General features: G+C 38.5%; 1 protein-coding gene across 2 annotated transcripts in view; it reads left to right on the top strand.

Moving 5' to 3' along the window:
* Nucleotides 1–19,305, top strand: part of BAAT (bile acid-CoA:amino acid N-acyltransferase) — a 24,591-nt gene extending 5,286 nt beyond the window's left edge. For both annotated transcript variants that reach the window (XM_044657006.1, XM_044657007.1), the window contains 2 exons: nucleotides 17,348–17,550; nucleotides 18,669–19,305. In XM_044657006.1, the coding sequence (XP_044512941.1) occupies nucleotides 17,348–17,550; nucleotides 18,669–19,262 (797 nt within the window). In that variant the 3' untranslated portion in view covers nucleotides 19,263–19,305. The remainder of the gene's footprint in view (nucleotides 1–17,347; nucleotides 17,551–18,668) is intronic.
* Nucleotides 19,306–27,078: the final 7,773 nt, after the last annotated feature.

Here is a 27,078-nt window from a genome sequence, read left to right as displayed (position 1 = left end):
CCCTTCTGATTTTGACTACATTGTTTGTGTTTGTACAAAAGCTTTTTAGATTAATATAATCAAAACCATTTAATTTACATTTTGTAATTTTCTCTAACTCTTGCTTGGTTTTAAAGTCTTTCCTTTCCCACAGATCTGACAAGTATACTATTCTGTGTTCACTTAACTTGTTTATAGTTTCCCTCTTTATATTCAAGTCATTCACCCATTCTGAATTTATCTTGGTGTAGGGAGTGAGATGTTGATCTAGACCTAATATCTCCCATATTGTTTTCCAAATTTCCCAGCAGTTTTTGTCAAATAGTGGATTCATGACCCAAAAGTTGGGCTCTTTGGGTTTATCATACACTGTCTTGCTGATGTCATTACCCCCAAGTCTATTCCATTGATCCTCCTCTCTATCTCTTAGCCAGTACCATATTGTTTTGATGACTGCTGCTTTACAGTATAGTTTAATATCTGGTACTGCTAGGTCCCCTTCCTTCACATTTTTTTTTTCATTATTTCCCTTGATATTCTTGATCTTTTGTTATTCCAAATGAACTTTGTTATAGTTTTTTCTAATTCAGTAAAGAAGTTTTTTGGTAGCCTGATAGGTATGGCGCTAAATAGGTAAATTAATTTGGGGTAGAATTGTCATTTTTATTATATTAGCTCGTCCTACCCATGAGCAATCAATGGATTTCCAATTATTTAGATCCAGTTTTATTTGTTTGGAAAGTGTTTTGTAGTTGTTTTCATATAATTGCTGTGTTTGTTTTGGTAGGTAGATTCCTAAGTATTTTATATTGTCTAGGGTGATTTTAAATGTTGTTTCTCTTTCCAACTCTTACTGCTATGATGTGTTGGAAATATATAGAAATGCTGATGATTTATGTGCATTTATTTTGTATCCTGCAACTTTGCTAAAGTTGTTGATTATTTCTACAAGCTTCTTAGTTGATTCTCTAGGATTTTTTAAGTAGACCATCATATCATCTGCAAAGAGTGATAGCTTAGTCTCCTCCTTGCCCACTTTGATACCTTCAATTTCTTTTTCTTCTCTAATTGCAACTGCTAGTGTTTCTAGTACAATGTTAAATAATAGAGGTGACAATGGGCATCCTTGTTTTACTCCTGATCTTATTGGGAAGGCTTCTAATTTATCCCCATTGCATATGATGTTTGTTGATGGTTTTAGGTATATACTGTTTATTATTTTTAGGAAAGGTCCTTCTATTCCTATACTTTTCAGTGTTTTCAATAGGAATGGATGCTGTATTTTGTCAAAGGCTTTTTCAGCATCTATTGAGATAATCATGTGATTTTTGTTTGTTAGACTGTTGATATGGTCAATTATGTGGATGGTTTTCCTAATGTTGAACCAACCTTGCATTCCTGGTATAAATCCCACCTGATCATGATGGATGATCTTCTTAATTACTTTCTGGAGTCTCTTTGCTAATATTCTATTTAAGATTTTTGCATCTATGTTCATTAGGGAGATTGATCTGTAGTTTTCTTTCTCTGTTTTTGATCTCCCTGGCTTTGGAATCAGTACCATATTTGTGTCATAAAAGGAATTTGGTAGGACTCCTTCTTTGCTCATCATATCAAATAATTTGTATAGTATTAGGATTAGTTGCTCTTTGAATGTCTGATAGAATTCACTTGTGAATCCATTAGGCCCTGGTGATTTTTTCTTAGGGAGTTCTTTAATGGCTTGTTCAATTTCTTTTTCTGATATGGGATTATTTAGGTATTCTATTTCTTCTGCTGTTAATCTAGGCAGTTTATATTTTTGTAAATATTCATCCATATCTCCTAAATTGTTATATTTGTTGCCATATAATTGGGCAAAATAGTTTTTAATCATTGCCTTAATTTCCCCTTCATTAGAGGTGAGGTCTCCCTTTTCATCTTTGATACTATCAATTTGGTTTTCTTCTTTCCTTTTTTTAATTAGATTGACCAGTACTTTGTCTATTTTATCTGTTTTTTCAAAGTACCAGCTTCTAGTCTTATTTATTAATTCAATAGTTATTTTACTTTTGATTTTATTAACTTCTCCCTTGGTTTTTAGTATTTCTAATTTAGTTTTCATCTGGGGATTTTTAATTTGCTCACTTTCTAATTTTTTGAGTTGCATGCCCAATTCATTGATCTCTGCCCTCCTTAATTTGTTAATATATGCACTCAAGGATATAAATTTCCCCCTGAGTACTGCCTTGGCCGCATCCCACAGAGTTTGGTAGGATGTCTCATCACTGTCATTCTCTTCAATGAAATTGTTGATTGTTTCTATGATTCCTTCTTTGACAAATTGGTTTTGAAGAATCATATTATTTAATTTCCAATTAGTTTTTGATTTTCCTGTCCAAGTGCCCTCACTAATTATTATTTTTATTGCATTATGATCTGAGAAGGTTACATTTATTATTTCTGCTCTTTTGCATTTGTTTGCAATGATTCGATGCCCTATAACATGGTCAATCTTTGTGAATGTGCCATGTGCAGCTGAAAAGAAGGTGTATTCTTTTTTGTCCCTATTTATTTTTCTCCACATATCCACTAAATCTAGTTTTTCTCGGACTTCATTCACCTCTCTTACCTCTTTCTTATTTATTTTTCGGTTTGATTTATCTAGATCTGACAGAGGAATATTTAGATCTTCCACTAGTATGGTTTTACTATCTATTTCCTTCTGGAGCTCTGCCAGTTTCTCCTTTATGAATTTGGATGCTATGCTACTTGGTGCATATATATTTAGCAGTGTTATTTCCTCATTATTTATACTGCCTTTAATCAGGATGTCATGATCTTCCCTGTCTTTTTTAATCATATCTATTTTTACTTTGGCTTTGTCAGAGATCATGATAGCCACTCCTGCCTTCTTTTTCTCATTTGATGCCCAAAAGATTTTGCTCCAACCCTGAACCTTAAACTTGTGTTTGTCTACTCACCTCATATGTGTTTCTTATAGACAACATATGGTGGGATTTTGTTTTCTAATCCACTCTGCTATTTGCTTCCGTTTTATGAGTGAGTTCATCCCATTCACATTCAGAGTGATACTCATCAGTTGTGCATTTGCTAACATTTTCGAATCCTCCCCTCTTCCTACCCCCTTTTTCCTTATACTTTTTCCTTTTAAATCAGTGGTTTGCTATTGAGCCGCTATCCCTTATCCCCTCCCTTGATTAACTTCCCTTTCTACCCCCTCCCTTATTTTTCCCCCTCTTTTTGTTTTTAAAGGCCTTATGAATTCCCTCCCTCTTCTCCCCTCCCTTTTTTTGACCTCCCCACTCCCCTGCTCCCCTTGGTTTATCCCTTCTAACTTTCTCAGAAGGGTTAGATAAGAGTTTTATGTCCCAATGGATAGTATAGCTACTCTTCCCTCTCCGGGTTGATTACACTAAGAGTAAGGTTTGATTATTACCTCTTAATCCTCTCTTCCTCTCCTTCTTATAATAGTATTTGTCCCCTCTCCCTCCCATGCCCTCTTTGTGTGTAATAGAATATCCTATTTTCTTATTCACTCAAGTTTCTCTGCTATTCACCCACTCTTTCCCATCCCCATGCCATCTTAGATTATTTAGTGTTCCACCCTCACCCTGTGAATTATTCTTCTGATTACTATAATAGTGAATAGAGTTCACTACAGAGAATTATACATAACATTTCTCTACATAGGAATACAGATAATTAGATCTCATTGAGGCCCTTAAAAAGGCAAATTTAAAAGTTATAAGTTTTCTTTCTTTCCCCTCTGTATCTTATTTACCTTTTCATGTTTCTCTCGATTTTTGTTGTTGGATATCAAACTTTCCATTTAGCCCTGGTCTTTTTTGTGCAAATACCTGGAATTCTTCAATTTTGTTGAATGCCCATACTTTCCCCTGGAAATATATAGTCAATTTTGATGGGTAGTTGATCCGTGGTTGCAGGCCCAGCTCTCTTGCGTTTCTGAATATCGTATTCCAAGCCTTGCGATCTTTTAGCATGGAGGCTGCCAGATCCTGTGTGATCCTGATTGGTGCTCCTTGATATTTGAATTGTTTCTTTCTGGCTTCTTGTAAGAGTTTTTCTTTTGCTTGGAAACTCTTGAATTTGGCAATTATATTTCTGGGTGTTTTCTTTTCTTGATCGAATGTCGCAGGTGTTCTATGAATCCTTTCAATGTCTATATTGCCCTCTTGTTGTAGGACTTCAGGGCAATTTTGCTGAATAATTTCTTTTAGTACGGAGTCCAGGTTTCTATTAATTTCTGGTTTTTCTGGAAGACCAATTATTCTCAAATTGTCTCTTCCAGACTGGTTTTCTTGGTCTGTCACTTTCTCATTGAGATATTTCATGTTTCCTTCTATTTTTTCAGTCTTTTGACTTTGTTTTATTTGTTCTTTTTGTCTTGAGAGATCATTAGCTTCTACTTGCTCAATTCTAGCCTTTAGGGATTGATTTTCAGCTATAATCTTTCGGTTTTCAGCTATGATTTTTGATTTTTGGCTATAATCTTCTGGTTTTTGGCCATAATCTTCTGGTTTTCGTCCATAATCTTCTGGTATTCCTTTTCAATCTTGTCATTTCTGGTGTTCAATTTGCTTATCAGTTCATTTGGTTTCTGAGCCTCACTTTCCAATTGCAAGATTCTACCTTTTAAACTGTTATTTTCTTGCCAGATCTCTTCCATTTTCCTCAAAATCTCAGTTTTGAACTCTTCTATAGCTTGTGAGGAGTTTTCCTTATTTGAGGACGGTCCGGATGCTTGTTTGTTCTCCTCCTCTGTTTACTCGGTTGTCTGGATTTTCTCTGTGTAAAAGTTGTCAAGTGTTAAAGACTTCTTTTTCTTGTTGTTAATCTTTCTCTTCTGAACTTCCTGAGACTGGGTAGCCATAGTTAGCCTAGCAGCTTCTCAGGTTTATCCTTGCGCTCAGGGTCTTTCCGCGGTCAAGCCCCCTGGTGGACCCCCTTGCTTGATCCTCTGCCGGAGGTTTCTTTACAAGTCTCAGGGCGCTGCTTCCACAGTTGTATACCCGTCTGCACTGGTTTCCCACTCAGGGTTTCAGAGCTTTAGCTCGTGGCTGTGTCTGCCTCCCCCCACGCCTCTGCCGCTCCTGCGCTCAGAGTTCGCGTGCATTCTTTGGCTTTTTGGGGTCCCAAATCTTGCTGCTCTCAGGAACAGTCCCTGGAGCTGCCAATGACTCGATGGGTGCCCCAAACTTGCTCTATTTCTTTTTAACTGGCTTCAGCGCTATAGGTGGCGTGTGTGGTAGGGGTGGGGGTAGGGTGATTGCTCAGCCCGCGATTTAGTGAGAGCTGTTTCACCCCTTTATAGCATGGAAATGTCCCGATTCCACGTTCCTTCCACGCTGTGCCCTGTTGTGGGGTTCCTCCGTTCGTCTGGACTTGTTTTTATGTCCCCTTGAGGAGTTTTGTGTGTTTTGGTCAGGAGAGGTTATGAGCTGCTTCTTACTCTGCCGCCATCTTAACCCAGAACTCTAGATAGAGTTTTATATCCCAATGGATAATATAGCAACTCTTCCCTCTCAGGGTTAGTTACACTGAGAGTAAGGTTTAAATATTACCTCTTAATGCTCTCTTCCTCTCCTTCTTATAATAGTATTTGTCCCCTCCCCTTCCCATGCCCTCTTTGTGTGTAATAGAATATTCTATTTTTCTTATTCAATCAAGTTTCTCTTGATGTCCCCTACTATTCACCCCCCTCTTTCCTACCCCCATATAATCTTAGACCATTTAGTATTCCAACCTCTCCCTATGAATTATTCTTCTGATTACTCTAATGGTGAATACTATAATAGTGAATAGAGTTCACTACAGAGGATTATACATAGCATTTCTCCACATAGGAATACAGATAATTAGATCTTATTGAAACCCTTAAAGAGGCAAATTTAAAAAAATATGAGTTTTCTTTCTTTCTCCTCAGTTTCTGATTTACCTTTTCATGTCTCTCTTGATTTTTGTGGTTGGATATCAAACTTTCCATTTAGTCCTGGTCTTTTCTGTGCAAATACTTGGAAATCTTCTGTCTTGTTGAAAGCTCATACTTTCCCCTGGAAGTATATAGTCAGTTTTGATGGGTAGTTGATCTGTGGTTGAAGACCAAGTTCTCTTGCCTTTCTGAATATCATATTCCAAGCCTTGCTGTCTTTTTGCGTGGAGGCTGCCAGATCCTGTGTGATCCTGATTGGTGCTCCTTGATATCTGAATTGTCTCTTTCTGGCTTCTTGTAAAATTTTTTCTTTTACTTGGAAGCTCTTGAATTTGACTATTATATTCCTGGGGGTTGTCTTTTCTGGGTCTAGTGATTTATGGATCCTTTCAATGTCTATATTGCCTTCTTGTTGTAGAACTTTCGGGCAGTTTTGCTGAATAATTTCTTTTAGTATGGAGACCAAATTTCTATTAATTTCTGCTTTTTCAGGAAGACCAATGATTCTCAAATTGTCTCATTTATACCGGTTTTCTTGGTCTGTCACTTTCTCATTGAAATATTTCATGTTTCCTTCTATTTTATCAGTCTTTTGACTTTGTTTTATTTGTTCTTGCTGTCTTGAGAGATCATTGGCTTCTAGTTGCTCAATTCTAGCCTTTAGGGACTGGTTTTCGGCTATAATCTTTTGGTTTTCCTTTTCAATCTGGTCATTTCTGGTGTTCAATTTGCTTATCAGTTCATTTGATTTCTGAGCCTCACTTTCCAATTGCAAAATTCTGCCTTTTAAACTGTTATTTTCTTGCCTCATTTCCTTTTGAGCTATTTCCCATTTCTCTAGCCAAATCTTTTCCAACGTTCTCGTCATCTCAGATTTGAACTCTTCAAGAGCTTGTGACCAGTTTTCATTATTTTGGTAGGGTCCAGATGTGTTTGCTTGTTTGTTCTCTTCTGTTTGCTCCGTTGTCTGGAATTTCTCTGTGTAAAAGTTGTCTAGTGTTAAAGATTTTTTCTTCTTGTTGTCAATCTTTCTCTTCTGGGCTTTCTGATTCTTGGTTGCCATTTTAAGCCCAACCCCTTCTCAGCTTTATCCTCATGCTCAAGGTCTGTCTGAGCTCTTTAGGGTCCTGAGGTCTCAGGTCTGGTTGTTGTCAAGGTAAAGCATCCTGGTGGTCCCCCTTGCTTGATCCTCTGGCGGAGGCTCCTTTACAAGACTCAGGGTGCTACTTCCAAAGTCATATACCCATCTGCACTGGTTCCACACTCCAGGTTTCAGAGCCTTTGCTCGCGCCTGCATCCGCCTCCACCCGAGCCTGCGCTCAGTGTCAGTGCTCAAAGTCTGTGCACATTCTTTAGCCTTTTGGGGTCTTAAGTCTTGCTGCTCTCAGGAGCAGGCCCTGAAGCTGCCAATAATTCAATGGGTGCCCCAAACTTGCTCTATTTCTTTTGCGCTGGCTTCAGTACTGTGGGTGGTGTGTGTGTGGGGGGGGGGGGGGAGTTTGCTCAGCCGGCGATTTAGTGAGAGCTGTTTCACTCCTTTATAGCATGGAAATGCCCCGATTCCACGTACCTTCCATGCTGCACCCTGTTGTGGGGTCCCTCTGTTTGTCTGGATTTGTTTTTATGTCCCCTTGAGGAGGACATGTATGTATGTTTCAGTTAGGAGAGGTTAAGCGCTGCTTTTTACTCTGCTGCCATCTTAACCCGGAAGTCCTCACACCCAATTTTTAGCCAAGCCCCAAGTTAACTGATATGAATCATTCTGGAGGTAAAGCTAAGACACAATACACAGTCACTTTCCTGCTAATAAATCCTCAGTCACTTGGTCACCACAACAACTATCTTTCCAGGCTCCAGATAACCTAGAAATCTGGAAAAATCTCATGTTCACACTTTGGAGCCTCCTGCTAACCCTTGTGGCTTAGTTCAGTTTCTGCCCCTATGTCTGACATGGCAGTTCAGATTCAGGACATATAAGTGGCCTGGGGCTAGAATGCAGCTCCCCATTCATCTGGCAACCCCTTTTCCTCACTTTTTACTTTGGGATTCTGTCATCTTCTGTGGGTTCAATTCTCTCTAAGCAGATGGTCCCTGGTTCAAAAGATCCAGCCTTACCTTTTTTCCTGACTTTTAATTACACAGCACTAACTGCTTATTGGACATTACCAAACTGAATATAATACTCAAAAAGGGTGAATTCAATGAGCCTAAAACAAAATTCAGTGTACAGATGAGGAAACTGAGGCTAACAGGATCACACGAGAGTAACTTGCCTACCATGCCTAGTGACACTTGACTTCTCTGTGCTTCAGTTCCTTCATCTATAAAACAAGAGAGTTATATTCAATGGCCTCTAAGATTCCCTACATTTCTAAAGTTATGATCTTATGAACCTTCTTTCTGGTCTCCATGTCTCAAATTTCTCTTCTACATTAATTCATCTCTCAACCAAGACCAAAGTGATTGACCTGAAATGTTGGTTTGATCATAGTGCTCCCCTATTTGTAAACATGATCAAATGTTTATGATCAAATATAAACTTCTCTGTTTGGCATTAAAATGTCTTCACAACTTTTCCCTTTCATACCTTTCTAGTCTTGTGGCATTTTGATTCCTTTCCAAACTCTGCAATGTGACCATAATGGTTTGCATGTTGTTCTTCACACAGGATGTTCCACCTCTGACTTTCATTTCTTTAGAATACACTTCTTCCATATCTGTGCCTATTGAGATCCCTATTTTCCTTCAAGAATCAATTCAAATGCCATCTTCTACCTGAAACATTTGATAATATCCACAGCTGCTGATGCTCTCCATCCCAAAGTACCTTTTATATGTTTTTTATATATTATAAATATGTTGTGGGAGAAACACACTCAAGTGTATAATATGGTTTTATCCCAAGAATGGGAAGTTCAAACTTGGTCCAATCCAGAAGTAAGAAAAGAATTTTATTTGAAGAAGAGGTTTGAGGTGGTATAATAGCCTATTATTTGGTAGAATAGCCTTGGGACTAACCAGATACCCTCAGGGCTGATGGATTAGTTTTGGGACTAAAAGGTTAGCCTGAGGGCTAACAGAGCAGCCTAATGGGTGAGGGAGAAGCAGCCCCAGATGTGGAGAAGAAACCTGAGGTGTGAATCAGGATTTGCATATTTATTAGGGAGTGGGAGCTTCTAGAAATATCTCCACCTTTTCTCATAATCATTCTATAACCCTGGAAAATGGGCATGGCCAAATTTAAGTGGAGTTGTAATTTTGGGTACAGTTCACCAGAAGGGGAATATGGAGCATGGTCAGGTTTGGAGGATCCTACTGGAATGCCAGAGTCCCCACTGCCCATGTCCTATGTTCTCCCCATTGTTTACCTTGTCGTCTTTTGACAATGTGAGAGAAGTCTGGATACCCTTCTGGAATGGAAGCATTGGAAGTGGGGGAGATACAGTATAGTCCTAACAGTTCAGAACTAAGGTAAATAAAGAATAATATTTGTAATTAATAAAGCACAGCAGCATAAAGTTGATGTTCAGTATAGAACATTATAGATTCAGAACAGGTGACTGATGATACAAAATGGGCAATTGATCAACAATATAAATTCTGCAATTCATGCTTGACTAATGTTGAAATCTCAGATTTTGCAGGTGATCTTTAATTAGCTCTAACTGGTGAGAAATATAATATCTTAAAGTATGAGGGTCATATTCCTATTACTGCCTATCATAGTCCACTGCCAGCCTCCATCATTCCCTTCTCTTAAAAGTCCAGAAATCAAGAAATCTGGGTATAATGGGTAAAAGTCTCAATTTCTGTAACTTCTTCAGGCTGAGTTGGGATGTTGTGATGGCTCTAGTTGTTTTTTTTTTAAAGGAATTGGTGGGCTTGATCCAGCAGGAAGAGCGTGGTTTCATGCAGGATGATAATGGAAGATATCATCTGAAATCTAATAGAGCAGTTATGAGCAAACTTTTTAAAGAGGGGGCCAAAGGAAAGGAAATGCTCATTTGTCAGTCTGTTTCTAAGGCAACTCTTTTGAAATATCATTGTATTTTATCCTACTCACTGTATTCATCAGATTAGGAATAATGTTGTGCAGGCAGTAGAACATTTCAGTGGGCCGCATCTGGCCCACAGGCCATAGTTTGCCCATCACTGTAATAAAGTATAACTCAGAAGGAACAAATTAGTGAGGGCATTTAGGGGACAGGAACCAAAAATCAGAAGGAGGAATATTATTAATAAAGGGATCAGGAAAGGGTCCAGGATAGAAAATAAACAGACTTGTAGTGGGTGCTGACAAGATGATATGAATCCCAATGAGAGCCTTCAGGAATCTTTGACCTTATTGATTAGACTTGTCCCATGCTTCCTGATGAACAGTCAAATTAGTGAAACTCTGACCTCCCATTTTACTTAACCTTGTTTTTGTCAGGGAAACTATATTGTCAATTCCCCTTTTGTTGCTACTGCAGGTAGAAAAGAAGTAAAACTAGTTGATGTAGATTTGGGCCTAACGCGTCACTATCCTGATCCCAAGTCATTTCTAGTATGAAATTAGTGTACAGAAACAGAAATAGGAAAAGCAAAGTCAATGATGAATCTTTGGGAATAGAATGTACCTCACTTAGAGATCTGAAGCTATGCTGCACCTCACTTGGAGACACAGAACCATAATAATAGCAATTAACAACATTAAGTAACATCAAATTTCTTTGTATTTCAGTAGCTTATCCCCAGTATTAACCAAACTTCATCTCAGATTTTACATGTCCTAAGTAATTATCTGAATTCCAAAAACCATCTTTTCTCTGACAATCAGTTGTATGTTTCTTGTAAATAGATTTTTCCACAGAGATTCAATGAATACGCAAATTAATTAACTTACTAGAGATTAATTGTATTCCATTTGAAACAAAAACTTGGGGTAGGGTACAGACACACTTAGGTAGAACATATTGCTCAGTACATTCAAATTTCAGTGACTTCAATTACCAATTCATTGTTTGGGATATGGAATGGTCACACATTAGACTGAAAAGTGTCATATCTTACAATTTGCATTGTGTTGGTATCTTCCATTGACCACTTGCTTTAATTTTAGAATTTTTTTTGTAAAAGGAAAGAGCAAAGAAAGGATTGTATTTAATATTGTTTGACTTCAGGTAAAAGTTAGAGTTATTAATTAATCATGCAGCAGCCATTGCACTTCACAGCCAAACTCAAGAATAATCAGGTGGGAATATTCCTATTCAAAAAAAGTCAGAGGACACCATCTCAGTCATGCTGAAATTGTCCCCTCAACTTTTCCAGCTAAGGACCTCCACCGGTGATAGTTTGTGATCACATTCTCTTTGAGTAGCTTGTGGTTTTTTTCTTTAATGGTAGATTACTGGCATAATGTTCAATCATCCATCAGACAAATATACCTGAATCCAAAACTTAAAATAATATTAATTAATTATTTAAAATAATATCCCAAAAGCTTTTAATTCAAATGGCAAATCTTACCAATTGCAGATTAAAGCTGAAAAATTTTCAGGATTAATGCACATAATGAAGAGATTTCATTTCACAACTTTTACTTGATTTTCTTCCCTTCTCCTTAAGTTATAAGTCATTCTGGTATAAAGACCAATTATTAGAAATCATTGGTGTATTATAAACAGATTTGTATGTTCCTGTAATTCAATTTCATTGTTTAGAAATTCCATAACCCAAACAAACTTTTTTGCTTTGCAGGGCTAGTGACTTTGCTCACATAGGCCAAAAAGTTACACCTAAAGGTAAATTTGTGAGGATTTATTTTTCCTTTAGGTTTTCTATAGAGGACCAGCTCTATATGGTAAGGGTTCTGAGTGGCGTTTTACAGCATCGGATTGTTAAGACAGGAAAAAGAAAATGAGAACAACCAGACTAGCAGTTAGCCCATGCTGCCCTGAATTCTGTGGGCTTTGGAGTTTATTATATACTGATTTCAAACAAAGAACACAAAAAAAGAGTCACAGTTGTGAAGGGGTAACAAATCATACATAACCTATTGAAGTCTAAAGAGTAAAAGTACAAAGACAATGGCCAAATTCCAACCATCAATTTAGTAGGGGATAATTCTGGGAGCGGAAATATTTTATGGAGATGCTCACTAATTGAGTCCTGGATTAAGGTTTGCACCTGGTCAAATAAAGTCCAGACTAAAGGCTCCAGTTTTTATCTAAGTATGCAGTCTTATCTAAGTAATGTTTGTTAGGGTTCAGGCTTCTTAATTATCAAGGAGAGGAATCATTAACTCAGAAGATGCTGGTCTGCTAAAGACTCAAAGCTTTCCAATAAGAATATTAAGAAAGGTGGGGATCTAAAATTGAGTCAAAAGAGGAGCCTCAGATTTTTACCTTAGATGGCCCATTCTGTCTGCGTTCTGATATGCAGTGCAGAAAAATCATACACACAGTTTTGCTTGCCGATGATTTTGTAATGGGATCCAGATAAAATATCTATTACAGACTCTGTTTCTCTAAATGACTCCTAATAGCCTCTTGGAGGGATCAAGCTGTTTTTGGTTTAACCTACCTGCTGATACCAGAGCTTTTCAGGGCTCAGGTGACCAGAACCAAACACAAAGACTGATTCAGCCTGGATTGGTCATGTAGGGAATCCAGATAACCAGCCCTAAATTTGATCCTATTTCTCCAATGGCTTTCTACATCCAATGGCTCTCAACAGTTTTCCACACAGTAATTACCAATTTTCCTTCCCAATATTTTTCTAGGTCTTACTGAGTCTTACCACTCAATAATTGACAACAAATGGGATTTTGTTCCCTCTACTACTACAATGTTAAACTTTTGGGGAATTCTTCCCAATTCATACACCTTCTCCCCTTTTCATTGGGTCAGAAAGGGGTTAATAGTTTTGCAGGGAATTAAACTTCTACTAGTGATTAATGAGGGCTTCAATTCCCAGTTATTTCTATACTGAAAGATGAGGGAAATGCTTAGTTGCTTTCTCTTACTTGCTTTATCCACTGAAAATAGCTTAAACTTATTAGCCTCAAAACATTCACACCTTCTACCTTCAAATCCTTTGCTTAAAGTTGATTAAAACTTTCTTAACTCTTGACATTCAGACTTGCTTTACAATTCAAATAAACTTCACTCTGATAGATATTCCACCTTAAATGTATCTTCTTTGTAATGCTAGAATCTTAGGTATTGTAAAAATAAAAGATGACTAAAACTAAATAAAGCAATGGATTAATTATGGATTATAAATTGATTTTTGATGCTGTGCTTGCAAAGTATCTTCAGTTTATATCAGTGAAGTAAAGCTCATAAATGAACTTCTCTTCAGGGTCAGGTGCAAGGACTATTATTATAAAGAGACTCTTATAAAAAAATAAAATATTATTGAAATATATAAGGATAAAAAGGATTTCTAATTCTAAGGGATTCTAACTCCACCCAAATAAACTCCCTAGTTCTGCAAGGAACCACTTCTCCTGTGTTTCACAGGCTACACTAATCCTTCCTGATCTGATTAATCCAAATTTTTACTATTCTAAATAAACTATCACTATTATCCTTATAATTCTTTTTTTAACCCTTACCTTCCATCTTAGACTAAATACTGTGTATTGGCTCCAAGGCAGAAGAGTGGTAAGGGCTAGGCAATGGAGGTTAAATGACTTCCCCAGGATCACACAGCTGGGAAGTGTCTGAGGTCAGATTTGAACCTAGGACTTCCCATCTCTAGGCATGAGCTACCCAGCTGCCCACTATCTGTATAATTCTTGACTTCACCTTCAAGTTAAAAAAATAACAAAGGCTAGCTGGTTGAGTCTCAAGAAGAATCAAGTTAGGACTCTGAGCCTTAGTAGACTCAGAGTCCAAACCAAAGACCAGGTTTTTCTTTGGTCTTCTCGGAGTTAAAACAATCTATAAAAACAGTGATAGATAGTCACTGGTGTTTCCCAAGTTGGGAAAAGAAAACGCTTTAACTCCTTCAGATCTTTCCCTCCTTTCTTTTTACTTCAGACAGGAGAAAGAGTCTCTTTGAGTGACTCTGACAACTGCCAGAGACCAACTGCCACTCCCAGAGAGAGTAACTGTCACAGAAAATCTGTTACACTTGAAACTGTTACTCTGGCTCAGCTCTGTTTGAAACTCCAATTCTTTCTCAAGCCAGCTTCTCTACGTCTTATCTCTAAACTAATATAACAAGACCTAATTTTATAATATCATCCTTATATAGTATGTAAAGGAGCTCATGAACACTTTGCCTTGATTGTGTAAAATTTTTGTGCTTAACTGCTTCTTGATCACTTATTGGTTGCATTCTTGTTCTCAAAACAAACTTTTCCCTCTCTGTTGATCACAGAACTTGTTTTGTGCTAGATTTATGGTTTTATCTAAATTTCTGATGAGTAGGCTGTTTAGTTTACTAGGAAGGTTTGAATTTGTCAAATTTGCAAACAGAAGCTGGCTAGACAACAATACACACAGGATATATTGAATCCTGACTTCATATTCAGACTCTGAAAATTTTCTAAGTTCTGTACAATTATGAATTAAGATGTTTCTTCCAAACAACATATATGCATGCTTACTAATTTTAGGATAGACACAATTTAGAAAATCCAGTCGAGAAATTAAGTGTGTGATCTCCAAATCTATAGGCTAGATGCAAAGTCTCTAAGAAGTCCTGTTGATGATCTTCTATCCCCATTATGTGATGCTGAAAAAGTTTTCTGGGACCAGAGAACTAGGGAAGGACAGAGTAAGTGGCCCTGGTACCAATAAGGTAACTTATGTTCTTGCCTGCCAAATCCAATGTTACCCTAGACTTAGCCATTATGATGGCAAGAGTAGAGGCCTCACTGGGCCCTGGGATCTGTCATTTAGAGTCCTAGGATTCGAGTGCTGGAAGCTGAGATACTGGATGGTTAGTAGGGCATGTGCTCTTCCAATACCCCTTCTCCCCAAGGAGGGACAAGGGCCTGGTGGCAATTGCCATTTCTTTGCAGGACATTCACAAGACCAATGTCCCTCTTTCCCACAACAGAAGCAGGGTGTCAATCCTTTACCCCTGGATCAGGGTGCTGTTCCCAAATTCTGGGGCAACACTGTTTTGTCTAAAACTGGTTTCTAATAAGATGATTCTGCAATTCATGTTCGACTAATGTTGAAAGTATGGATTTTGCAGTTGATGCTTAACTAGTGTTAACTAGTGAGTGTAAGATTTCAGAGTATGAAGGTCCTGTTCCTATTACTGCATCTCAGTGCCCACTGCCAGCCTCCATCATATACACTCATATACATATTATCTCCCGAATAACAACATAAACTTCTTGTGGGCAGAATCTCTTCCATTTTTGCCTTTGTATCCACAGTGTAGGTAGTGCCTGAAACATAATAGGTACTTAAATGCATGTTAATTGATTGCATTTTTTGATACTTCCAATTTTACAAGAAGGGATATAACTAAAGTAGTCAGTGGGACTTTCACAAAGGTTGGAAAAATAAAGAGAACTGATAGCAACCTGCTGGAGGGTTACCCTTTCCTGAAGTGGATTTCCTCCTTTTCAATAGCTTAGAAACTTTGTGGTGTCCCAGAGTGTCCTACTCTCTCCTTGCTTCACCCGTAGTTCTCACCTTCTACCTCCCAATCCCTGCCTCCACCACACTACTGCTACACCCCTGTTCCTATACATTTGCCCAGTAGCTACCAGTCTTGTCTCATGGAAACCTCATGATATCTCAGGGTAAGTCTTTACTTACAGAAGCTGCAACCTAGGTGAGCACACTCACCTTCACTACCAGTCCTAGCAACTTTATGGTGGAACATGGTAATCTGGTGGCCTACAGGGAGCTTGTAACAACCTCCTGAGAGCAGGCCATCACTCACTCATCATTGTGTAGAAGACCAGGCTTCTTTGTCTTGGAGGTTTTCAACCTCTGAGTCAAAAGAGATGGTAGAGTTCACTAGGGAAGGGTTTCACAGTTTGTACTTAGTGCAGTGAACACTATCATTCAGGAAAGAAATTGAGCCTCAACAGATTAAGAAGGCAGGCTTTCCTGTTCTTCCCTTTATGTCTTGTCATCTTTTCTTTTGTTCCATCCATCACTTTTGTTCCATTCTCACCTTCTTTACACCTTCTTTTCCAGTTCTTGCTATGACCTCAGATCCAGCTAAAGAAACAAATACAGCTCTCCTTTGATCCAGCAATACCCCTAATAAGTCTGTGTCCCAAAGAGATTTTAAAAGAAAGATAGAAAAGGACCTCTTTATTGAAAAATATTTATTGCAGCTCTTTTGTGGTAGTAAAGAGTTGGACTTTGAAGATTTCTCCATGAATCTGGTAATGGTTAAGCAAGTTGAGGTATATGATTATGATGGAATATACTGTTGTTCTCTCAGAAACAGCAAGCAGGATGCTTTCTGAAAAATCCAGACTTACATAACTGATAAAAAGCGAAATGAGCAGAAGTAGAACATTATGCATAGTTGTTGTTTTTTTCTTTTTATGAACATGGGGGAATGAATGACCTAGTTATTTTCAACAATATAGTGTCCAAAGATAATCCCATACTATGCTTCTTTCCCTTCCTTCCTTTCTTCCTTCCTTCCTTCTCTTCTTCCTTTCTTCTCCCTCCTTCCTTCCCTTCTTCTTCCTCTTCCACTTCCATCATTTTTGCAATAGGACTAAAATGGGAAAATGTTTTGTATGATTGTACATGAAAATTTTGTATCAGATTGCTTATCATCCTCTGTTGGGGGTAGAGGGAACAAAGAGTGAGTGAGGGAGGATGGGAAGGAGGAGAAGAATTTGGAACTCAGGATTTTTTTTTAAAAAAGATGAATGTTAAGAATTGTTTTTACATGTAATTTGAGGAGAAATAAAATATTTCTTAAAAGAAACAAATGTAGCACAGTTGGCACAGTCAGGACTTTAGCCTTATTGATATTAGTTTGGGATACAGTCTCTGGAAACTCATGACTAACAACTTGGTTGGTTCATGTATTTAGAGTTTGAAATCAATGGACTATCTTTTTTTCCCATTCTTTACCTCCTTTTTATTCATTCTGAACTAGGCAACTCTGAATGAAAGCAGAACTACTGGGAGAGATACTATTGCCAGATTGCTATGGTGGTAGACCTCCAACTCATCCATCTGCCCCAGCCTCCATGTGTCTTGAACCATGTACAGGCCCCTACCTCCCCCTGAGAGAACCCCCTACCTGTTTCCTTCCTTTTCCTAGAATGACCACAAATAACTGAAACCACAGAAAACTTTAGATAAAAGAGGACCTACTTTACATTGTTTCTTTCTCTTTCCCTTTTTCTTGATCTGTTCTTTCTCTTATTTTTTCATAGCCTCTTCTTCTTTTTCTTACCACAAAATCTTTTTAAAATTTTTTCAGGAGAAGGCCCTTTCCCTGGAGTAATTGATTTATTTGGTGGTGTTGGTGGATTGATCGAGTTTCGGGCCAGTCTTTTGGCCAGTCGTGGCTTTGCTGCACTGGCCTTAGCTTACTTTGCCTATGATGACCTGCCCAAAGAATTAGATGTTGTAGATATTGAATACTTTGAAGAAGCTGCTGATATCCTGCTGAGACATCCCAAGGTATTTGGAGCTCACCGTTTGGTTTCAGCCTTTGTTTCCTAACATCTCATGCCCTCTGATTCCACATGACTGACTGCAGTACTCTCTTGTGTGCGCCTTTCATTGGCATGGTGTGTTTCTCTGGGCTTGAGATTTCTTCTCTACAGAAGTCAGAGGGCATTATTAATCAGTTGTTCCCTTCTTTCCCTTCCTGTTCTACTTTTGTGATCAGTTCACCCAAGTTTCCCTTTCCAAACCACATAAGGGGCTCATTCATCTGGTGTATCCCAGTGTATGCCTTGATGGTCTTTATGAGAAGTGACGATTACTAAGAATATCATTAGAGCCCCACCACGAAATAATTGGAACTCTAGATTAGTCAGGAAGTCCTAAATACCACCTGAGACACTTAGGAGCTTTGGGAACAGAGAAGCCAATGAACTGCTAAGGGGGAGAATTATAAGAGGCCTCACAGGTTTGAGGCCAGGATTCAGTGAGATGTAGTATATAAAGCATTTGACAGAACCAAAGAATGGACTTACTCTGTACCCCATATCCTTTTTAAATTCTTTCCTTATACACTGATAAGGTACAAACTCAGCTGTGCCCTCACCATTGCTGGGCAATCCCATCTCATTCTCCTCATTTAAAATGTTTCTTTTTCTTTAAATCCCCTTGATTGCTCCTGGTTGCCATACTCAGTTTCTCCCATTTCATTAAGAAGGCCAAAGCCATCTGAAATGAGTTCCCTTTATTTGTGTGCATATTTTAGAACTTCTCAGTATCTCATAATCTCAGAGAGGTTTAGTGACTTGAGGTCACAGTGTAAATGGCAGAGCCTGAAGGAGAAATCACATCTTCTCAAGCCAAATTTAGTCCTCTTTTCACCACAAATGTGTATTTTCCTGAGGAGAGGATTGTTTAAACTCTCCATCACCCCTAAGCTATTTTTCTCCCAGGATATACTGAGTATTTAATAAATGTGTATTTACTTGAATGCCTTTTAATTCAAACTAGTTGGTGAAATAAACAACATAAAGCACTTTACTAATAGAAGTTGTTATTATTCAAGTTTTACTAAGATTGGAATGTTAAAGGAAACCAATAGAATTATTTGTGCCATTTTTATTTATTTTCAGGTGCTTGGTCCCAGTATTGGGGTAGTTTCAGTGAGCCGAGGAGCACAGATTGGAGTGGCTATGGCAATCTTCCTGAAGCAGGTGGCAGCCACAGTCTCCATCAATGGTCCATTTTTGACAGACACGATTATGATCAAGTACAAAAATGAGAGTTTTTACTCACTTCCATCTCCAGAAAGGATAAGAACAAATGAGTTGGGGATATTAACATGTTATAGTGCATTGGGAAACCCTCAAGAAGAGGCAAATCAGCATGCTTTCTTGCCAGTAGAAAGGGCCCAGGGTCATTTCCTATTCATTGTTGGAGAGAAGGACTATAACGTTAATAGCAAACCTAATGCTGAGCAAGCAATGGAGCAGCTGAGAAGACATGGGAAAAACAATGGCACCCTGCTCTCCTACCCTGGAGCAGGGCACCTCATAGAGCCTCCCTATTCCCCTTTATGTGTGGCCTCATGGAATCCCTTTATCCCAAGACCTGTTTGGTGGGGTGGTGAGCTCATCCCTCATGCCGAAGCCCAAGAACATTCCTGGAAAGAAATTCTGAAGTTCCTCAGACATCACCTTACCCCAACAAGCATCAGTAAACTGTGAGATGATGGATGGATCAAAGGTTGCCAGAGGCACAAACTGGCAGGACGAGAAGGGACCTTAGTGATCATATGCATAGCTTTCCAGCTGGCTTAGTGATCATCTAGTCCAGAGATTCTTGCTCATTTTTGTGTCATGGATCCCTTTGGTAGCCTAGTAAAGCTTAATGGATCTCTGCACAATGTTCTTAAATACATAAAATGAAATACACAGGATAACAAAGTAATTCGACTATATTGAAATAAAAATTTTTCTCCCATCTAAACTCATGGACCCCCTAACCCCTTCACTTTACAAATGAGGAAATAGAGGCCAAAAGAAGGAAAGCAACTTGCCAGCTTTACAAGATTCAGTGGTCAGGATGAAAGTAGAGATGCAGGTTTGAATAAATGTTAAAATCCTTCCTGCGGAACTCCCTATGAGTCTAGTGTTGAAATGAAACTTAGAAACCTTAGACTCAACACTAGTTATGTTAGGTTAGCAGAATATAAACTTCATGAGGGCAGAGAGGGATTTTTTTTTCATTTTTGTCTTTGTATCTATAGCACTAACAGTGCCTTAAAGACACATGGTAGCTGATTAATAAATCTTGAATTTAATTAGGAAATGATGTGGTACTCTGTAGAGGATTGTATCTTAGAGTCATTTGGACCTGAACTCAAATCCTAGTTCTGACAATTACTAGGTATGTAATTTTAGCCTTCATTCTTCTCACTTATCCAATGAGTAAAATAAGTGTTAAGATTAGATAATCTAAAATCCTTTATAATGCTAGGATCTCTATGGCTCCTTTCTGTTTGAAGCCCATGATCCTATTAAATATAATTTCCTTTCCCTTTTCTCCATCAATTAGTCAGCCACTTCTTCACACTTCAGAGATGAGGAATCTAGGACCTCTCCAGGCATCTTGCTATCTGCCTTAATACTCTCCCCTTTTCTCCCTAACTGGAACAAATATCCTCTGAACCTTCTGAACCTTGACTTTAGTAGACCATGCTACACCCCCAGAAAAGACAGATCTTGGTGATTAGTAGAACAATGTCAACAAAAATCTTGAAATAAGAGGGGGATGAGATTTAAGAATGAGAAGCACGAATGATTTAGAAAGGGCATCCAACTCTGACTTCTTTCATTTGGATATATATTTCTATGAGATACCTTTTTTTGATAAACAACTTGGAACCAGATATTTGAAATGCTGTATGACAAAATGCTAAAATAAAAAAATTTAAATTAAATGATTGTTTTAATTAAACATCATTACTAATATTTTATAGTAAAAAGGGCTTTGTAGTGTTAAAATAGAATTTTAAAATATTTCTATTTCCTTCATGAGATTTCTATTGTCATGTGACTTCTATCATGACACAAACAATATTGAAATATATGTTATATGAAAGTACAGATATAACCTATATCTGACTAATATCACCCCTTTGGGAAGGGAAGAGAGGGAGAAAGAAAACTTGAATTCTAAAATGTTGAAAAACTATTGTAAAAAATTATTTCTACATATAACTGAAAAAATAAAAATATTCTTTCATTTCATTTTCTATAAAAAATTCTATTTTTGGTACATGATTTATAACATATAATTTCAAAATGTATATAATTTGTAACAATATATGAAATAGTATTATAATATAATTTTAATAATAGTATATAATATTAGCACAGTAATAAATGTGTATAATTTATAAATAAACAAAACATTCATAAAATGGAAGTGTGTTCTAGAAAATGTTTTAATGATATGGTGTATACTTTTAAAAGTCTTGGGATCTGGGGCCAGCTGGATAGCTCAGTGGATTGAGAGTAAGCCCTAGAGACGGGAGGTCCTAGGTTCAAATCTGTCCTCAGACACTTCCCAGCTATATGACCCTGGGCAAGTCACTTGACCCCCATTGCCCACCCTTACCACTCTTCTACCTAGGAGCCAATACACAGAAGTTAAGGGTTTAAAAAAAATTAAAAAGACAAAAAACAAAAAAGTCTTGGGATCTTTGCCTTAAAGAAGATTCTGATTCAGATAGAAGTTGAACTAGATGACCTCTCATGTACTTCAAGTTCTGAGGAGACATTCAAGAGGCAAGGGTAGAAGATCTAAAAGGTTTAATTAGCATAAATTGAAGGGCAATTGCCAGGTGGTTTACACTTCCACAGAACAAAGGGAGATACATAGACAGTTCTAGCTTTATGTTAGTGAACCATTCTGCAAATCTCCACATAAAATGATTCCGTAGGGAAGGGAGGGAGGTAGGAGGGTGTTCTTGCCCAAGAAGGGAAGAGGCCAACACAAGACTCAAGAATACACATAGGTTGGGAATAGAGAAATCAGGGCAATAGGTGGGGCTCTCCATGTGGGGCTGTCCTGAACTAAGAGGAAGAAGGAGGGAGGCAAAGACCAGGGAGTATAGACAGGAGTGTGGGTGGGTGGAGAGAGGGGCATCTTTCAAGCAGCTGAGATCTCTCCTCTATTCTCCTTTCACTTGGAGTTTTGTTATTTTGTTTTTTGTTGTGAGTGCAGAGTTGAAGGGCAGGAGCTGGAAGAGAGAGGGAGCACAATACTGTACAATAAAGTTAACCTACGGTGTTTTTTTTGGAATGTGAATTTCAGAATTTTTTACATAAGGGAAGTTAATTTGTGTAATGTGAATTTACATGCAACTGAGACTGAGAACTGTCTGTGTGCGGGTTTTACATAGCTTTAAGGCAGACAGAAAAGGAGCCCATCAGGTGAGGCTGCTCAGCCACTTATTTCAGACATAGAGAAGGGATAGGTTGTTAGGTGATTTGGGATTTGGGGAAGAGAATACCTCGACTCTGGATAACTCTGGTATTACCCAAGATCAAGTCCCTTATCCTAGGGCTGTTTCCTGTTACCAAGGCTGTTACCGAGGCAAGCTTAGAGTGGATTCTATTCCTTTTGAAATAGAATCAGCACCATACTGCAGGCTCCATTTCGTTGACCCCTACGGCTTCTATTTCTGGGGAGGTGTTGGAATGGGAAAAGCTGGCTCCCCTAAACTCGAACCACATAGGTGTTGTCCACTTTCTCCATCAGCCATTAATTATTGCTGGGCTTGCCAAGTTTTGAATTGTCACAGTAGTTGCAGCTCTAGGAAGGAATGCAAATCACTAACCCAAAGCCCTGAAAATCCTTGAGGTCTTTACAATGATTCCATTTTCCTCTTGCTTTCATGCCACCTCTGTGTATGCCTTTGGCTTCCCTTCTTGCCTCCTGATTGCCTTGGGCTGCCTGTGAGCAAGGTTATGTTCACAGCATTCCAGTGTGTTTGCACGTGCTGCTTCTTCACTTGCTCTTTGCTGGTAGTTGATATGATGGAGATGGGCAGCGGGCAATGAGGGGCTGTAATAGGAACAAGACCCTCATACTCTGAAATATTGCATTTCCATAAGTTAGCACTAATTAAACATAAACTACAACATTTGTCCAGCATAAACTGCAAGAATTAATTATTAGTACTGGCTCAGTAATGTCCTATGCTGGGCTATCAGCTTTGTGCCTAATCCGTTTTATTAGTTACTCATATTGTACTATATTTACTTTAGTTCAGAACCATAAGACATAATTATCTGTTGTGGCCTTCCAAAGTACCCAACCCTCCCTGCCCTCTAGGGTAGTGAGACCTCTTCCACACTGACAAATGATGAGAAGAAGGACAATGAGGAACAAGGGACCTGTGCACTGAGGACTCTGGCATTCCATTTTTTTTGCTTTTATCTATCTATCTATCTATCTATCTATCTATCTATCTATCTATCTATCTATCTGTCTGTCTGTNTCTATCTATCTATCTATCTATCTATCTATCTATCTATCTATCTATCTGTCTGTCTGTCTGTCTGTCTGTCTGTCTGTCTGTCTATCTATCTATCTATCTATCTACCTATCTAGTCTGTCTATCTATCTATTTAGCTGGGGGGAGGCACGCAAAAATTAATTAATTTAATTTGGAATATTTTCCCATGGTTACACGATTCATATTTTTTCCCTCCCCTTTATCCCGCCCCCCCTCCCTGTAGCCTACATGCAATTCCACTGGGTTTTACATGTATTATTGATCAAGACTTATTTCTATATTATTGATAATAGCACTAGGGTGATTGTTTAGAGGCTATAACCCCATTCATATCCCCATCAACCCATGTGTTCAAGTAGCTGTTTTTCTTCTGTGTTTCTACTCTCATGGTTCTTCCTCTGGATATGGATAGCATTCTTTCTCATAAGTCCCTCAAATTGTCCTGGATCACTGCATTGCTACTAGTACAGAAGTCCATTACATTCTATTGTACCATACTGTACCCATCTCTGTGTACAATGTTCTCCTGGTTCTGCTCCTTTCACTCTGCATCCATTCCTGGAGGTCATTCCAGTTCACATGGAATTCCTCCAGTTCATTATTCCTTTGAGCACAATAGTATTCCATCACCAGCATATACCACAATTTGTTCAGCCCTTCCCCAATTGAAGGGCATCCCCTCATGTTCCAATTTTTTGCCATCACAAAGAACAGGGCTATGAATTTTGTACAAATCTTTTTCCCTATGATCTCTTTGGGGTATAAACCTAGCAGTGATATGGCTGGGTCAAAGGGCAGATAATCTTTTAAAGCCCTTTGTACATAGTTCCAAATCAGGACTCTGGCATTCTAGAAGAATCCCCCAAACCTGAGCATGCTCCTAATTTCCTAGGACATATGTGTCAGACCCCAAAGCACAGTTCCGCTTTAATTTGCAAATGTCCATTTTCCAAGGTTTTCAAGAGAGGTGAGGATTCTTCTGGAATGGGAGATGACTAGCCCTCAGACCCTAATAAATATGCCAACTCTGATCCACAGAGTTCAGAAGCTTTTACTCTATAGCTGGGGCTACCACTCCATCCATGGAGTTGCTCCTCTACAGTTGAACTAGTACTCCACACTTGGAGCTGCTATTCCATACCTGGAGAGCTGTTATTCCATCATCTCCATAGAGCAGGGGTCAGCAATGTATGCCTCTCGAGCCATATCTGGCTCTTTTGAGGGCCAGATATGGCTCTTTCTGCAGGAGCCATAAAGTCAATTTATTTTTCAGGCGCTGTTACAGGAGTGCGCACTGTTACAGGAGTGTGTACTGTGAGCACTGTACGGCTCTCATGAAATTACATTTTAAAAAATGTGGCATTTATGGCTCTCACGGCCAAAAAGGTTGCCGACCCCTGCCATAGAGGCTACTCTGCTGGCCTCTGGGCTTATCCATCAGCCCTAAGACTATCTGATTAGTCTCCAGGCTATTCCACCAACTGTTAGGCTATTATACTACCATAAACCTGTTCTTCAAATAAAATTCTTTTCTTCTGTATTGACTGGAGTTTGAGCCTCCCATTCTTGGGGTGAGACCCTGCTACAAACTTGGGAATGTTTTTCCCACAACAGATGGGTGATGCCTTCGCTGGAACACGGATTTGACAAGTGAGGCAGACTGCCCAGAGTCTTTAGCTTCACTCTTTTCTTTCAAAGTCCTTGAAACCCTGTGGCAAGACAGAAGTCAAGACAACTGGTGATAGTCCAGGAAGCAGTGGATAACCTTAAAGTCTTTGATGTCTGGTCAAAATTTGAGTGCTCAACAGTGCCTACTTTAGTCACTTTTATGGCCATTGAAACAAAAATTTTTCTTGTCCACCCATTCAGCCAAGAGAAATCTTCACATGCTTGGAGTGACACCCCCATGACTCCTTAGTTTGAAGCCTGTTGGTTACCCCCCACCTGATTTAGCACATCAGAGAGTTAGAGGACAGGTGGACATCAAAGATGGGTGAATAGTCCTAAAAGGGTTTGGCAAGCCCTCTCACTGAACTAGTTCTCCCTGTCACAACCCATCTAGGTCCCAGGTCCCAGACTCTAGGATGCACTTAGAGAACTGGAGAAATACTGTCCCTTTACCTTGGATTTGTCATGGTATTCCAGCAACCTTTTCTCTCCCTGTCCCCTCACACCCTAGCTCAACCTCATCTAGCTGGGGCCTTTCCTCTTAAGGTTTCACCAAATTACACCCTACTTCAATCCTGGCACAACTCATTCCCACCCTACCTTTGTCTCACTATGCCACAAAACCTTTTTATGGACTCAGGTCTCTGTATGGTTGCAGGTTGTTTGTTTTTGTTGTTTTTTTATAACAAGGTTTCTTAAGTTGGCTTTCATATATGATATTTTAATTATATTTGAATATATTTTGTTTCCTTTGTAATTCTATGTACTTTATGTTTTTTAAAATAATATTCTGGACTTATGAGAAACAAAACTAGCCACATTCAGAGGAAGAACTGTGGGAGGAGAAACACAAAAGAAAAACAATTGCTTGAACACATGGATTGATGGGGATATTATCAGGGATGTAGATGCTAAACGATAACTCTAGTCCGACTATAAATAATATGGAATTAGGTCTTGATCATGTAAAACACAGTGGAATTGTTAGGGGGGTTAAAAAGGTAGGGGGGAGAGGGAAAGAACATGAAACATGTAACTAGGGGAAAATATTCAAAATTCAAAATTAAAAAATTAAAATAAAATTGAAATAAAATTATATTCTGAGAAAGTATCCACTGATTTCACCACACTGCCAGAGAAGATCATGGTATAATAAAAGTTAAGAACTTCTGACTAATAGTACATTGATAAGTTTTATAGTTGGAATAGCTCTCATTGACAGCATATTGCTATGAATTTGTTGCTAAAGTATTTTTTGAAACGTGATTAATAATTAGATGGGGGATGCCAGTAACCTATAGCCTGCAAGCACATTAAGATGTGTACAAATGAGGTATGAGAAGATTCCTCAGATCTTTAGAACTGGGAGGGATTTGAGAAAGTTTATCTAGTCCAACCTCTTTTTTTAGAAAATGAAATTAAGGCTGGGGGAAGTGGCTGGCCCAAGGTCATACCAACTGGTTAGAAGAAGAGCTGAGTCAGTATTACAGTGTTACTTATGACACAGAGAGATAGACTCCCTTTATTTTCAGGTCACATTATGATACTGAATAACTGCCACCTGGATATCAAAACAGAGTAAATTTGTAAACTGTGTTTTGTACAGTTTGAATTTATTATTTGATTTCCCTGTTATTTCTGTTAACATAAGGACAATTTAAAACTTTTTACACTTGATATTAACAGGATAATGAAGAGAGGGTTCCTTGGTGATCACATAATGTGTATTTTAGAGATGGCCTTCTGGAGATAACGCCTTAATTATTACAAAGCAAGTTCCAGAGGCATTGTGGGAGAGGTGGGGGCCTCAAGTTACAGCTTATTATTCTGTGGGGAGCTTTAAGCAATTTCCATCACTGGAGTTACAGAACTATTAAGGAGAGCAAAAGACCTGCACACTGGGAGAGAAGATAGAGAAGCAGCAAAAGGCAACCCAGGAGACTGAATCAGAATAAAAAGACTGACTCAAATATTTCTAAACACAATCGAGGTAAGCAGAGGACCATATTTCCTTACAACCCTGGGCTCTGAGAATCCCCTTTGGTTATTATGGGGGCCCTGGGAGGGAAGATGAGCAAAAGGGGAGAGCTTTTGTTTTTTGAGGATGAAACTGTTAAAGAAATTGGGTCCTTCTATATGAGGGAAGTAAGGAAAATAACACTGTGAAGGCTGGGGAATTGAAAGCAAGTTGTTGCTGCTGCTAAGGTGATCCCCATTGCATTGTTCGTGCTGCAGTTAAATTTTTTTTACCCAAATAGATGCCAACTAAGATATTGTTTGCTTTATGAACTGTCAACAGTGGTGTATTTGCTCCCTGGAGGGTGAGA

The sequence above is a fragment of the Gracilinanus agilis genome, chromosome 1 (assembly GCF_016433145.1).
Source record: "Gracilinanus agilis isolate LMUSP501 chromosome 1, AgileGrace, whole genome shotgun sequence".
Lineage (NCBI taxonomy): Eukaryota > Metazoa > Chordata > Mammalia > Didelphimorphia > Didelphidae > Gracilinanus > Gracilinanus agilis.
The sequence above is the reverse complement of the archived record's forward strand: the minus strand, read 5'-3'. Positions and strand labels throughout refer to the sequence as shown.